The sequence below is a fragment of the Macaca mulatta genome, chromosome 8, assembly GCF_049350105.2.
Source record: "Macaca mulatta isolate MMU2019108-1 chromosome 8, T2T-MMU8v2.0, whole genome shotgun sequence".
In the NCBI taxonomy this organism is placed as follows: Eukaryota; Metazoa; Chordata; class Mammalia; order Primates; family Cercopithecidae; genus Macaca; species Macaca mulatta.
Genome location: NC_133413.1, coordinates 155,219,125 through 155,233,412, shown reverse-complemented (window position 1 = coordinate 155,233,412; position 14,288 = coordinate 155,219,125). Strand labels below are relative to the sequence as shown.

The window sequence follows — 14,288 nt, the reverse complement described above, 5'->3', positions numbered from 1 at the left end:
TTGTCAGTTGGCTACAAATATCCACCACTGTGCATTGCAATGTCACCTAGCTGTTTAGCTGCTTCTTATCAGAACTGGATGTGGACCATATTGTGCTTTAGTAATGATTCTTTTTTTTTTTTTTTTTTTTTGAGACGGAGTCTCGCTCTGCCGCCCAGGCTGGAGTGCAGTGGCCGGATCTCAGCTCACTGCAAGCTCCGCCTCCCGGGTTCACGCCATTCTCCTGCCTCAGCCTCCCGAGTAGCTGGGATTACAGGCGCCCGCCACCTCGCCCGGCTAGTTTTTTGTATTTTTTAGTAGAGACGGGGTTTCACCGTGTCAGCCAGGATGGTCTCGATCTCCTGACCTTGTGATCCGCCCGTCTCGGCCTCCCAAAGTGCTGGGATTACAGGCTTGAGCCACCGCGCCCGGCCGAGTAATGATTCTTATTAAGTACATAATATGCTCAGTACCAATTATTTTCAATTTATGACTGTTCAACTTTATCCACATGAGGAATGGAGGGTTCCTGTTACCACAAAAGATAATTCCACAAAAGGGCTGCCAGACTGCTCCAAGGAACCTACAAAGGGGCTGTTTTTAGTAAATTCAATTGTATGGAATGATTGTAATGCTCCAAAGGTCATAGTGTTCTAAAGTCTAGCTACGGGTGTTGCTATTGACTGAGCTCCAAGAGGGCATTCTTGGCGGAATTGCTCCGGCCAAAATATGACATGCTCGGAGTTTGTTAGATTATGTAGAGGACGAATGGCAGTCATACAGGTTGAGGGAACGGGTGTCTCCTTACCCATTTAAATGGATGGACACAGGCATCGTTCCTCCTAGACTAAAAATGATTCATCCAATTGTTACCCCAGAACATCCTGAATTATGGAAATTAGCTGCAGCCATGATAGGAATAAGGATATGGAATGCTACTTATCAACTCTCTCCTACTAATACCAAGACACCCATATTCAACATCACCTTGATGTCTGAACAGGTGATGCCTATCAAGAACTGTGTCAAACCCCCTTATATGCTGTTGGTTGGAATGTAATTATCACTCCCAATACACACACTATAGAATGTGATAACTGTAAGCTGTTCACGTCCATTGATGCTACTTTTAATCCCACAACAAGTATTCTCTCAGTGAGGGCTAGGGAGGGGGTAGGCATACCAGTTTCTTTACATCGTCCACGGGAGTCTTCCCCCTCTATTCACACAGTCAATGAAGATCTTAAAGGTATCCTCAGAAGAACTAAAAGATTCATTTTTACTCTTATTGCAGTCATTGCAGGTCTAATTGCGGTTACTGCAACAGCGGCAACCGCTGGAGTTGCAATCCACAATTCTGTTCAAACCGCTCAATATGTTGAAGCATGGCAGAAAAACTCCTCCAGGCTTTGGAATTCTCAGACTCAAGTCGATCAAAAATTAGCTAATCAAATTAATGATCTCCGCCAGAGTGTAATCTGGCTGGGAGATAGAGTTATGAATTTGGAACACCGTATGCAATTACAGTGTGACTGGAATACTTCTGATGGCTGCATAACGCCTTATGCTTATAATAAAGATCAACATAGCTGGGAAAAGGTCTTAAGGCATTTAAAAGCCTGGGATGATAACTTAACCCTAGATATTTCAAAACTTAAAGAACAAATTTTTGAGGCCTCACAGGCTCATTTAACCACTGCTCCTGGCTTAGACATTTTTGAAGGAATAACTAAAGGATTACCTAAGCTTAATCCCTTTAAATGGATCACACCCCTTGGAGGGTCACTGTTGTCACTGGCATTATTGACACTGGTATGCTTCTGTTGTCTATTTTTAGTCTGCAGATGCCTCCAATGAGTCCAAAGACAAGTTCAAAGTCAACGACAAGCAATGATGGCGATGGTGATCCTAGTTAATAAAAAGAGGGGAGATGTGGGCGGCAAGTCTCCCAGGTGCCAAGGCAAGAGATCAAGGGCACAAGCTGTTCCAGTATAATAAAGAAAATATATAAAGTAAGAATAGTTATACTAGAAATAGATTATAGATATGATGATTTATGAATATTAATCATCAGTTTGTAGCATGACTCTTTATTCTAATACAATAATCTCTGTCCCACAATCATAACCTAGGAAAAACCAGGCCATACAGAGATAGGAGCTGAAGGGACACGGTGAGAAGTGACCAGAAGACGAGTGTGAGCCTCTGTCATGCCCGGGCATGGCCACTAGAGGGCTCCTTGGTCTAGCGGTAATGCCAGTGCCTGGGAAGGCGCCCGTTACTTAGCAGACGGGAAAGGGAGTCTCCCTTTCACCGGGAGAGTTAGAGAAGACTCTGCTCCACCACCTCTTGTGGAAGGCCTGACATCCCTCAGGCCCGCCCGCAGCCTCTGGAGGCCTCAACGTCTCCCCGTGATGCTGTGCTTCAGCGGTCATGCTCCTGGTCCACTTTCATGTTCCGCCCTGTCCACCTGGCTCTGCCTTCTAGATAGCAGTAGTATAATTAGTGAACGTACTAAGAGTCATTAAATTGCATAGAAGAAATAATAGTGTAAGCTGTCCTCTCTCTCTCTCTCCGCCTCGGCTGCCAAACAGGGAAGGGCCCCCTGCCTGGTGGACACGTGACTCACGTGACCTTATCAATCATTGGAGACGGCTCACACTCCTTACCCTGCCCCCTTGTCTTGTATCCAATAAATAACAGCGCAGCCAGGCATTCGGGGCCATTAACGGTCTCCACGTCTAGGTGGTAGTGTTCCCCCAGGCCCAGTTGTCTTTTCTTCTATCTCTTTTGTCTTGTGTCTTTATTTGTATGATCTCTCCTCTCCACACACAAGAAGAAAAACCCACAGACCCTGTAGGGCTGGTCCCTACACAACCTAAGGGTAGAGGTGCACAGACCCGGCCTCTGACACCTTGGGGATGCCAAAATGGAAAATTCATGCACTTGGGTCTTCCTGCATAAGTTAGTTTTGACCTTAGACCTACAAGCAAGGCAGTTAGTAGGAACTCGGACCATGTTGTGAGGAGCTAAACACACACACCTCCCACTGCGGGAGAAGGGACCTGCACAGAACTGCACGGAGGCCACGCTGGCAGCACACGACACGCCGTGCGGTGGGGCTAGGCCACACTGGCAGCACACGACATGCCCTGCAGTGGCAGCAGCCCAGGCCTTCCAGTGCCTTGTACTCACCTGTGCACAGGCTGGCTTTGGCCACGCTCTGTTCAGCCACCTGCAGAATCAAGGCCCCCGGCTCCTCTCCTTGCTCCAAGAGGGAGATCAGTGCTGGTTTGGCAACAAGAAAGCCTAAGTTCAGAGAAGGAAGGCAGAATGTATCAGTACAGGAGGGAGGAGGGATGCCCCGGTGCCTGGCTGGAGTGCTTGGAGTGGGTCAGGAACACTCACTATCCCAGGAGGGGCAGCTAGGTGGCCAAGTGGAGATGGGGGGCCTGCCCCAGGAGAGAAGCCTCAGGCAGGCTGATGCTGGCAGTGGCTGCCCAACAGAAAGCAGAGAGGGGCTCCTTGGGGAGCCTCCAGTTTCCCCTCAAAAATGTTTCAGACCTTGAATCTGGAATGGAACCAACTTCCCTTTGAAGCTAACACAGACGTACCTCCCGGCCCCAGGACCAGAGGCAGAAGCCCTTACCTAGCGAGGCCAGGTTCCCATAGTTCTCCAGCATCACGTCCCTGTAGAGGGCCTGCTGGTCGGGGGCCAGGCAACTCCACTCTATCCTCGTGAAGTACACAGCCACATCCTCGAACACAACGGCCTCCTGCAACCACATACTCTGCTATCCAGGCAGTCAAGGGCTCGGTGAGAACCCAGCAGATGAGAAACATTTGCGCGATCTGCGAGAGGCCTCTCTCCCTGCTGCTCATTGCTGCATCCACAGGGCCCAGCAGAGTCAGGGCAGCCCAACACTCCCCGAGTGAGCAGCCTCAGTCTCAGCAGAAGCCCCAGAGAGGAAGAGGGAAAAACTGAACTTGGGGGAGGGAGATTTACCAGGAAGGGGTCCCAACCTTGGCCTCACCCTCTCCACAGACCATCAGGGATTTGGGGAAGGAGCACCAGCACTGCGTCCCCACCCTCTGCGTCTCCATTTCCAACACCGGCAGTGAGTCAGCATCAGTAGAGGGAGGACGGCTGACCACTCACACCAGGAAGGAGGCAGGCACTGGGGAAGGACAGGGACCCTGCCCTCAACGGCTGACCATAGAAGCTCAGGGGCCATAGGAGGCCCCAAGAAGCCCACTTCTGCCCAGAGGCTGGAAGGATTTGGCAGAGAAACGTGTGCGGCCTGGCCACAGAGCAAGGAGGTGGTCCTCGGCTTGCAGACTCCCTCTTGTGATGTGGGTGGGTGTGAGGCTCCCTGGAAGGTTCTCAGGGCTGAAAAGCTGAGGCTAGGGGCAAAGCAGTCTCCCGGGGCAGTGGACAGGCTCAGGGGGTGCTCACCTGGGGTCCAGGCATCGGAAGTGCCATCGTCATTCCAGGGTACCCTCTGAGGAGGAGCAGGTGCTAGAGACAGTGAATTCTGGGGGAACACAGAGCCATGAGTGGAAGGAGCCCAGGCCTAAGGCTCTCCAGCCCCCCAAAAGGCCCCTCCAGATCCAGAAGGGAGCAGGAGAGGGTAAAGTGCTGGGGCAATCACAACAGCCACCTCCTTCACGTCCCAAGGAGCAGCTGCACCCAAGCTTCTCCATTGGAACACCCAGTCCTTCCAATGTTTGCTGGGTGTCACCTTGCTGGGAGGCCTTCTGTGACTGCCACCTCCCCTCCCGCCTGGGAGTTCCTTATCCTCGCTCCTTGCTTTATTTTTCTTTTTTCTTTTTTTTTTTTGAGATGGAGTCTTGCTCTGTCGCCCAGGCTGGAGTGCAGTGGCCGGATCTCAGCTCACTGCAAGCTCCGCCTCCCGGGTTCACGCCATTCTCCTGCCTCAGCCTCCGGAGTAGCTGGGACTACAGGCACCCGCCACCTCGCCCGGCTAGTTTTTTTGTATTTTTTAGTAGAGATGGGGTTTCACCGTGTTAGCCAGGATGGTCTCGATCTCCTGACCTCGTGATCCGCCCGTCTCGGCCTCCCAAAGTGCTGGGATTACAGGCTTGAGCCACCGCGCCCGGCCTCCTTGCTTTATTTTTCTCCATAGCACTATGCCACCTGACATAAGAAAAGTTAACGTCCTTGCTCCTTATCTGCCTTCCCCAATTAGATAAGACCTCTGGTCTATACCCCAAGGGCCTGAGGAAGGGCTTGGCACACAGTGTATGCTCAGAAGGGATTTATGAAATGAACAAAGCATGACTAGTTAGAGCAAAATTATTGTTTTATTTGAGACAGGGTCTCGCTCTGTCTCCCAGGCTGGAGTATGGTGGCATGACCTCGGTTCACCTCAACCTCTGCCTCCTGGGCTTAAGGGATCCTCCCAGGATGGCCAAGGTTGCACCATTGCACTCCGGCCTGGGCAACATTGTTCATTATGAGATGAACAATGGGTGACTCTACAACCAATAAAACCATGTGTGGGAACATCAGAAAACATTCTTGCATTTTACTACATGAAACAAGCAGACTGTAAGCAAAAAACTAAAGCTGGTAGCATAAAACCCTAGTTCTCTCTGGGTCATAGAATGACAAGTGGTTCCTGTTTTTCTATTTTTCTTTTCTTTTTTTGAGACAGGGTCTTGCTGTGTGGCACGGGCTGGAGTAGAGTGGTATGATCTCAGCTCACTGCAGCCTCAACTTCCTGGGCTCAAGCAATCCTCCCACCTCAGCCTCCTGAGTAGCTGGAACTACAAGAGCATGCCACCACACCCAGCTAATTTAAAAAAAATTTTTTTTTTGAGACGGAGTCTCGCTTTGTTGCCCAGGCTGGAGTGCAGTGGCGCGATCTCAGCTCACTGCAAGCTCCACCTCCCAGGTTCACGCCATTCTCCTGCCTCAGCCTCCAAGTAGCTGGGACTACAGGTGCGTACCACCACACCCGGCTAATTTTTTGTATTTTTAGTAGAGATGGGGTTTCACCGTGTTAGCCAGGATGGTCTCGATCTCCTGACCTCGTGATCCGCCCGCCTCGGCCTCCCAAAGTGCTGAGATTACAGGCATGAGCCACCGCGCCCAGCCAAAAAAAAATTTTTATTATTGATGAGGTCTCACTATGTTGCCCAGGCTGGTCTTGAACTCCTGGACCCAAGTGATCCTCTTGCCTCGGTCTCCCAAAGCGCTGGGATTACAGGTGTGAGCCACCACACCCGGCCTCTATTTTTCCAATTTAAGACTTTTTTGGCCAGACACGGTGGAGATCGAGACCATCCTGGCTAACACGGTGAAACCTCGTCTCCACTAAAAATACAAAAAATTAGCCAGGAGTGGTGGCGGGCGCCTGTAGTCCCAGCTACTTGGGAGGCTGAGGCAGGAGAATGGTGTGAACCTGGGAGGCAGAGATTGCAGTGAAGCCAAGATCGCGCCACTGCACTCCGGCCTGGGTGACGTCTCCTCTTGTTGCTCAGGCCAGAGTGCAATGCTGCAACCTTGGTTATCCTGGGAGGATCCCTTAAGCCCAGGAGACAGAGGCTGCAGTGAACTGAGATCATGCCACCAATTCCAGGCTGGGTGACGGAGCAAGACCCTGTCTCAAACAAAACAAAAGAATAATTTTGCTCTAAGCAGACGTATACAGAGCAGGCATGAGGCCCTGGTCTCCTCACTCTTCCCTTCAACACACACTTGAGCTCTTGCGTTAGGGTGAAGGTTTGCAGGGCTATCCTTTTCTGTAGAGCTGGAGCTCTAAGTAGCTGCCACTTTGTAAAGAGATGTTTCCCACTAGGCATCAGTTAACAAAAAGCATGTGTTTAGAGGCCGGGGGCGGAGGCTCATGCCTGTAATTCCAACACTGTAGGAGGCCGATGAGGGCAGATCATTTGAAGTCAGGAGCTCGAGACCAGCCTGACCAACATGGTGAAACCCTTATCTACTAAAAATACAAAAATTAGCCGGGTGTGCTGGCACATGCCTGTAATCCCAGCTGCTTGGGAGGTTGAGGCACAAGAACTGCTTGAACCCAGAAGACAGAGGTTGCAGTGAGCCAAGTTTGCCCCACTGCACTCCAGCCTGGGTGACAGAGTGAGGCTCTCTCCCAAAATAAATAAAAATAAATAAAGCGCGCGTTTAGAAGCAGGACAGCCGCTTGATCACAATGCTGTGAAGTGACAATTGGCAGCAGAGCCCTTTTGACATGTTAGGGTACGAAGGGTGATGGGAGTAGATCAGACAGATTCGTGAATCACCCCTGCACAGAGTGCGCAGACCGATCGCAGACTGACTGCGGAAGAGCAGGACCACACTACCCCCACCCAGCCCCACTCACTGTCCAGGGCAGTCTGTGGCAGGACCCACCTGGGCCACTGCGATGGTCACACGTGTTGTCCTCACCCCAACAAGGCCACCAGAGTATCTCAGGGTATGAGGCTGTCAGAAGACTCGACCCCCTGATCTCTCAACACATACCACGCTCCACTCTGGTAAGAACTGCAACCCCGGGCTACGGTTGGACTTGGACTAGGAGGGTAAGTTACCACTGCTGCTTCTTGTTTGCTCATGTCTAGGGAGTGTATGTCCTCAGGGAGGGGCTACCTGGTTAGAGGGGAAAAAAACCTGCTTTTAGCTCTATCTTTGGAATTAGGAAATAAACCTTCAGTCAGATTAAACAGCACTGGGCTAAAAATAATCGAGCAGTGATATGATGACAACAGATCAAACTGTTGCTGCGAGCGCTGAGAGAGAAAATGTCAAGGGGAGGAGGGTGCTAATTTAGAAGGAGGACCACCCAGAAATGTTACTGGGGGAAGTAACATTTAACTGGGGTCTGGAAGACTAGGAGGGGTCACCTCCCTCCTTACATAGAATAAGCCCTGTTCCTCGGGGACCTGGGGCACCCTGCTCACTACGCAGCAGCCATGCCAGCCTTCTCTCTGTTCCCCCGCCTGGGAGTTTCTCCTCAGGGATCTGTGGCTGCTTCTCTCGGCCAGCAGGTTTCAGTTCAAATGTTAACTCTCATTGTCGTTGTTTTGAGACGGAGTATCCCTCTGTCGCCCAGGCTGGAGTGCAGCGGTGCGATCTTGGCTCAGTACAAGCTCCGCTTCCTGGGTTCACCCCATTCTCCTGCCTCAGCCTCAGCCTCTGCGCAGGGTGAATGAAAGCTGCGGGAAACGGCGTCCGCCTGGGAGCCAGGCTGCGGGGAAGTGCCCGCCATCGGGCGGATGCGAGGGGCAGAGCCTGGTTCTCCCCGGAGCAGCCCCACCTCGCCAGGCCTCCCCGCCTGCAGCCTCATCTCTGCGCAGCCGTCCGGCTCGGGGGAGCGGGTCTCTGGGGCACGGCCGCACGCCCCCGACCACAGCCAGCATGGACCCGGGCGCAGGGCCCTTCGCCCCGAGGAGGGTTACGGACCCAAGGCGAGCGGAGGCGGCAGTGCCGGCTGCGGGTCCGCTCCCTCTCGAGCTCCGGGCGCCCACTCCGGGGGCTGCAGCCTCCACTGGGTCGGGCTTGCAGGAACGCGCCCCTCCCAGTCCCCGCCCCGCGGCCGGGGCCGACTCACCCTGGGCCGCCGGGACCGCGCGGGGAGGAGCGCAGGGCGCCGGGCGCTCAGGCTCCGGTTCCTGCCCCGCCCCCGGAAGCGGCCGCTGCGCCGCTCTGGGAGGCTTGGAGGACCGCGCACCTCGATGGCGCTCGCCAGGGCTGCAGCGAGGGGCGCGCCTCGGGGGTTCCGGGCGAGACCGGGTATCAGTCCCAGGCCCCAGGGGCGCGGAAGAGCGTCGACGATCTCGGCGCTCCGTTTCCCCCAGGATAGGAGGCGGCGAACGTTCATCCCTTGCGCCCACTCCCTGCCTCCGGGTGGCCTACGGGGGTTGGGGAGCACGGCGCGGGATCGATTCCTGGACCCGCAGGAACGGCGGAGCTGGGACATCGGGCTGGGGTCTGTCTCTTATATAAATTTATGACATTGTTTAGTATGACTTTTTTTTTTTTTTTTTTTTTTTGAGTCTGAGTCTCGCTCTTGTTGCCCAGGCTGGAGTGCAATGGCGTGATCTCGGCTCACTGCAACCTCCGCCTCCCAGGTTCACGACATTCTGCCTCAGCCTCCCGAGTAGCTGGGACTACAGGCGCCCTCCAACCACGCCCGACTAATTTTTGTAGTTTTAGTAGAGACGGGGTTTCACTATGTTGCCCAGGCTGATCTCGAACTCCTGATCTCAGGTGACCCGACGTCTCGGCCTCCCAAAGTGCTGGGATTACAGGTGTGAGCCACCGCACCCAAACAGTTTCTGGAATCTTGAAGTGTCTCTGCTGCTCCCTCTGATCACTCTCAGACCACCTCTCCTGTCTGCACATAAGGGTGGTCATTCTGACTTCTAACAGCCCTGTGATTTTTGTAAACATTTGTATGCTCTTTGTATTTACTAATTTAATCCTCACGGTAATCATATCAAAATACTACTGTTCCCATACTAAAATGAGGAGAGCATAGTGTCCCTGTTATCTGCCAAGGTCTCGTCTCTTTTTTTTTGAGACAGTTTCGCTGTTGTTGCCCAGGCTGGAGTGCAATAGCGCCATTTTGGCTCACCATTACCTCCCCCTCCTGGGTTCTCCTGCCTCAGCATCCCCAGTAGCTGGGATTACAGGCATGCGCCACCACGCCTGTTTAATTTTGTATTTTTAGTAAGGACGGGGTTACTCGATGTTGGTCAGGCTGGTCTCAAACTCCCGACCTCAGATGATCTGCCCGCTTCGACCTCCCAAAGTGCTGGGATTACAGGTGTGAGCCACTGTGCCTGGCCAAGGTTTCATCTCTTAAGTAACAGAACTGGGATCCAACCCACAGACCTGGCTCCAAGTCACATATTCTTTTTTAAAAAAATTTAATAATTTTTTTCAAGTCACATATTCTTTAGCCACTAAACTGTGGTGTGAAACCATCATGCAAGTGGGAAGAACAGTTCAATTCATGAAACTTGGTGTGCTGAAAAATTGCCATTCACCTCCACACACATTTTAGGGATGGTTTCACACACGCTCTAGGTTTTCAGATCCCCTGAATGGCAACCGTACCCTGGGAGGAGGTATGAGGATCAAAGAAGATAAGGGACTCGTCCAGAGCCACAGGTGGTTGGGAGCCGGGTCAGATTTGAGCACAAGACAGACCAGGAACCATCATTTTCTTCCTTTTCACAAGGATAGGGGAAACTGGGTCAGGAGGGTGACACTTGTCTAAGTAGGCTCAACCCAGCACTCTACATGGGTGGTCCTAAACTTGTGTGATGTCTACCTAGATCCTTGTCCCAGGACTGGATGCCCTTAGGTTCCTCAGACTCTTTGGGGGACCAAGGGTGTCTCCTGCATTCACACTGCTGACAGCAGATCTGCTCAGGAGTGAGGCACAGGCTGGGTAGGACAGAGGCACTCTTCAGATTCGGGGTACAGCAGGAGGGACTGGTAGACACTTGCTCTGTCCCCACAACCATCTTTGGGGAAGGGATCATGACTCCCCTCAGGGCCATGGCACATACTTTCAGATAATATGGGTATTATGGTGAACTTGGATATCTGAAAATTCTTTTTTTTTTTTTTTTTTTTTTTTTTTGAGACGGAGTCTCGCTCTGTCGCCCAGGCTGGAGTGCAGTGGCGCGATCTCGGCTCACTGCAAGCTCCGCCTCCCGGGTTCATGCCATTCTCCTGCCTCAGCCTCCCGAGTAGCTGGGACTACAGGCGCCCACAACCGCGCCCGGCTAATTTTTTGTATTTTTAGTAGAGACGGGGTTTCACCGTGGTCTCGATCTCCTGACCTTGTGATCCGCCCGCCTCGGCCTCCCAAAGTGCTGGGATTACAGGCGTGAGCCACCGCGCCCGGCCGGATATCTGAAAATTCTATGTAAATCCTGTGCTATTCTCTCATTGTAAAAGGATGCCAAAACTTCCAACTATTTAATCACACATGTGGGGTCCTAGAGAATGTTCACTCACAGCTTTATGTCAGGTTGACATGATGCATCCAAGCCATATAGACGGCAGGGGTCATGGAGATTTAGCACTCACTAACCCGTTGCTTCACAATACACTACCTTAACCCCTCTCGGAAAAATTTTAACCTGCACCTTCAAGATGTCCCCAAGCATGTGCAATCTCCATCCTCCCAACCACCCCACCTCTTCCTGTTGGCATTGGTCCCTGGGGTCTCCCCTCACCCACTCCTGAATGGGTAACGGGCTCCTATGGGCAATCCCACCCCTGAGGCACTGAAAGCACATGGGAAAACTATCTCAGAGAACCTTATTGGAAATACGTTTTCACAAGACATAGCTCCAGAATTGTAAGACACTAAATTAGAAAAGCAGTGTGCATAAGGCCGGGTGCGGTGGCTTATGCCTGTAATCCCAGCACTTTGGGAGGCCAAGATGGGTGAATCATGAGATCAGGAGTTCAAGACCAGCCTGGCCAAGATGGTGAAACCCCATCTCTACTAAAAATACAAAAAATTAGCTGGACACGGTGGCAGGTGCCTGTAATCTCAGCTACTTGGGAGGCTGAGGCAGGAAAATCGCTTGAACTCAAAGAGGGCAGAGGTTGCAGTGAGCTGAGATAGCGCCACTGCACTTCAGCCTGAGTGACAGAGTGAGACGCCCTCTCAGAAAAAAAGCAGTGTGCATGAAAAGTACTTAGATCAGTCCCTGGCCCGTAAAAAGTACCCTGTATTGGCCAGGTGTGGTGGCTCACGCCTGTAATCCCAGCACTTTGGGAGACCAAGGCAGGTGCATCACCTAAGGTCAGGAGTTCAAGACCAGCCTGACCAATATGGTGAAACCCCATCTCTACTAAAAAAATACAAAAATCAGCTGGGCGTGGTGGTGTGCACCTATAGTCCCAGCTATTCGGGAGGCTGAGACAGAAGAATTGCTTGAACCTGGGAGGCGGAGGTTGCAGAGAGCCCAGATCACACCATTGCACTCCAGCCTGGGCAACAAGAGTGAGACTCCATCTCAAAAAAAAGAAAAAAAAAAATATATATATATATATATATATATATATATTCCTTTTATTACGGAGTGATCCCATTTTAGCCATATGTGATGGTGTGCCCATATGTGGGATACAATTATGCTACGGGGGTGCGGTGGGGGGGCAGGGAGATAAGGACACATCTGTTGTGGGGGATTGGGGGTGCAGGCAGATAATCCTGGTGGGGGAGAGGAGCCAAGCTGAGCAAGACAGAGCATCACAATTTCTCATGTTTATACCTAATTACTCCTGCATGTATGTGACAAGAAACATTTGAAGAACAATTTCAAAAGGAAAATGTTTTTTTTTTTGAGGCGGAGTTTTGCTCTTGTTTCCCAAGCTGGAGTGCAATGGCACAATCTCGGCTCACCACAACCTCCACCTCCTGGGTTGAAGTGATTCTCCTGCCTCAGTCTCCTGAGTAGCTGGGATTACAGGTGCCTGCCACCATGCCCAGCTAACTTTTGTATTTTTAGTATAGACGGGGTTTCTCCATGTTGATCAGGCTGGTCTCGAACTCCTGACCTCAGGTGATCCTCCCGCCTCGGTCTCCCAAGGTGCTGGGATTACAGGCATGAGCCACCACACCTGGCTGGAAATAAATAATTTCTAAGAATAAAGTTTGAAAAGCAGGTTAGGGGTGACGTCGGTAGCACAAGCAGAGGTGCTGTGTGGGGAGAGCCTAATCCTGGCCCCAAGAAAGATGGCTCCACCCCAGAAGGCTGGAAAACCTCATGTCCAGTGCTTGCGGCCTCACCTGGAGTGGCTGTCAAGTGACCTAGAACTGCACAGCCACTGCTGTGTGCCAGGTCAAGACTGAGCCTAGTCATGTAGTCCTCAGGACTGTCGGGTGGATGCTGGCAGGGCCATGTCTCTTCGAGCATTAAAGCGGCCTGGTCAGCCTCCTGGCTGCACCTAGGATCTTGGTAGCCGCATCTCATCCCAGAGACCCGTGAGACCATCTTGGGGAACCCCACAGCCTGTGTGTCCAAGCACTCTTCTCACCTCTATCCCGCACCCAACTCTCCTTCTGCTCCTGCAGAGAAGCAGATTTGCTCAGGAGTGAGGGACACGCTGGGCCTGTGGGCCAATTTTGGGTTGATCCCAGAACTCCTCACCCTGCCCCTGGGGTCCAGTCCTGCCCCTCAGCCCCTGGCCCTGCTGTGGGCTGGGCTGCTTCCTGGGTCCCCACCCGGCAGCTCCTCCTCGATCCCCCTGCCAACCCTAGGGGAGGGCCTCCTTCAGCAGCCCCTTCTCTCCCCTATGAGCAGCAGCGGCCACAGGACACCCCTTCCACCCTCTCCTGTCTCTTTCTCACGATGTCAACCTTTCTCTTTCTCACGATGCCAGAGCCCCTACAGGGTCTAGGAAATACCCCACCTCCCAGTCCTGACTGCAAGCCTCTCCCACCCACTGGGACCCCTGCCTTCACCTCCTTGCTGCCTCCTCATCCACGGCTTCGCCTGTGCTCCGACAGTGCTCACTCAGCCAGGGGCTCTCTCCTGAAAAACCTCTTCCCCACCACCCGCCGCCCCCAGCCTCGGGGTCCCACCCCTTAGGGACCCGATTTCGCGAAGCCCCTCTCCCCAGCATGTGCCGCTGGACACCCCCAGTCGGGCTGACTCTTTCCAGCTCAGGCCCCCACTGCCCCTCCCAGTTTCCATTTCTTGCTCCTTCCCCACCCACCTCTCCCGCACAGAATTTGGTCAGGGTACGGTCCAGTCTCCTATTATTCGTTCTCCCCGCAGCATGTGACCCAGCCCATCCCCGCTCCTTCTTCCTCGCCCCGGGACCCTCCAGCTTGGCCCTCCCCACTTCCTGGGCCGGCCGGCCCTCACCCTCGGCAAGGATCCCCGGGCTCCTCTCCTCGACGCCCGACCTCTCCAAGGGCCTACAGTGGACAAGGTCCCCGCGTCCAGCAGCGCCCGTCCATCAGGGAGACGGTCATCTGCCACCTGCAAACCACGACGTTCCACGAGGGGGTACAAGCGTCTCCCCTGCCCATCTCCTGCTCTGCATCAGCGAGAACCCCTCCGCCTACACGGAAGCCCCTCACCAGGCAAAGCCGGGAGCCCCAGACCCCGTGGCCCGGAGTGGGTCGATCTGTGACGCCCTGCACAGTTCACTCAACCACTCGGCGCCTCCTCGACCACTCAGAGAACACTTGCCCTCCCGGAGACCCCGGTGAAAGCCGAGCACTCTTTCGCTCCTTCAGAGCCGGCGCCAGCAGGACCTCGCGCGCCGCGTCTCCCGGTGCGCCTGC

The 14,288-nt window shown here is 53.1% G+C and overlaps 2 protein-coding genes and 1 long non-coding RNA gene across 50 annotated transcripts in view; 2 read left to right on the top strand and 1 right to left on the bottom strand.

The window, feature by feature from the left end:
* LOC107000000 (uncharacterized) overlaps positions 1-2,522 on the top strand; it is a 5,795-nt gene extending 3,273 nt beyond the window's left edge. Inside the window, exons 2-3 of the long non-coding RNA XR_001446920.3 lie at positions 1,817-1,991; positions 2,112-2,522. This is a non-coding gene — a long non-coding RNA (uncharacterized LOC107000000). The remainder of the gene's footprint in view (positions 1-1,816; positions 1,992-2,111) is intronic.
* ZNF517 (zinc finger protein 517) overlaps positions 1-14,288 on the bottom strand; it is a 23,795-nt gene extending 9,507 nt beyond the window's left edge. For 6 of the 48 annotated variants that reach the window (XR_013397574.1, XR_013397576.1, XR_013397575.1 and 3 more), the window contains exons 1-4: positions 7,373-8,645; positions 4,436-4,514; positions 3,629-3,755; positions 3,175-3,288 (exon numbers count right to left, since the gene is read on the bottom strand). Coding sequence is in view for 13 of the 48 variants with exons in the window: in XM_077944747.1 (XP_077800873.1) it covers positions 3,175-3,288; positions 3,629-3,755; positions 4,436-4,468 (274 nt within the window). In the remaining 35 variants the exon portion in view is untranslated. Of the gene's footprint in view, positions 1-1,720; positions 1,888-3,174; positions 3,289-3,628; positions 3,756-4,435; positions 4,515-7,343; positions 8,667-12,782; positions 13,062-13,863 lie in introns of those variants that run through there. The other 42 variants (XR_013397580.1, XR_013397587.1, XR_013397583.1 and 39 more) reach the window with 20 other exon arrangements.
* Positions 8,378-14,265, top strand: LOC144330927 (uncharacterized). The gene is made up of 2 exons (XM_077944750.1): positions 8,378-8,948; positions 13,774-14,265. Exons 1-2 carry the CDS (start codon positions 8,378-8,380, stop codon positions 14,211-14,213), a joined length of 1,011 nt encoding a protein of 336 aa, XP_077800876.1. The 3' UTR covers positions 14,214-14,265.

Coding starts and splice junctions, on each gene's coding strand:
- LOC144330927 (XM_077944750.1), top strand. CDS start 8,378: ATGGACCCGGGCGCAGGGCCCTTCGCCCCGAGGAGGGTTACGGACCCA. Junction 8,949..13,773: donor AGCTGGGACATCGGGCTGGG/GTCTGTCTCTTA, acceptor TTCTCCCCGCAG/CATGTGACCCAGCCCATCCC.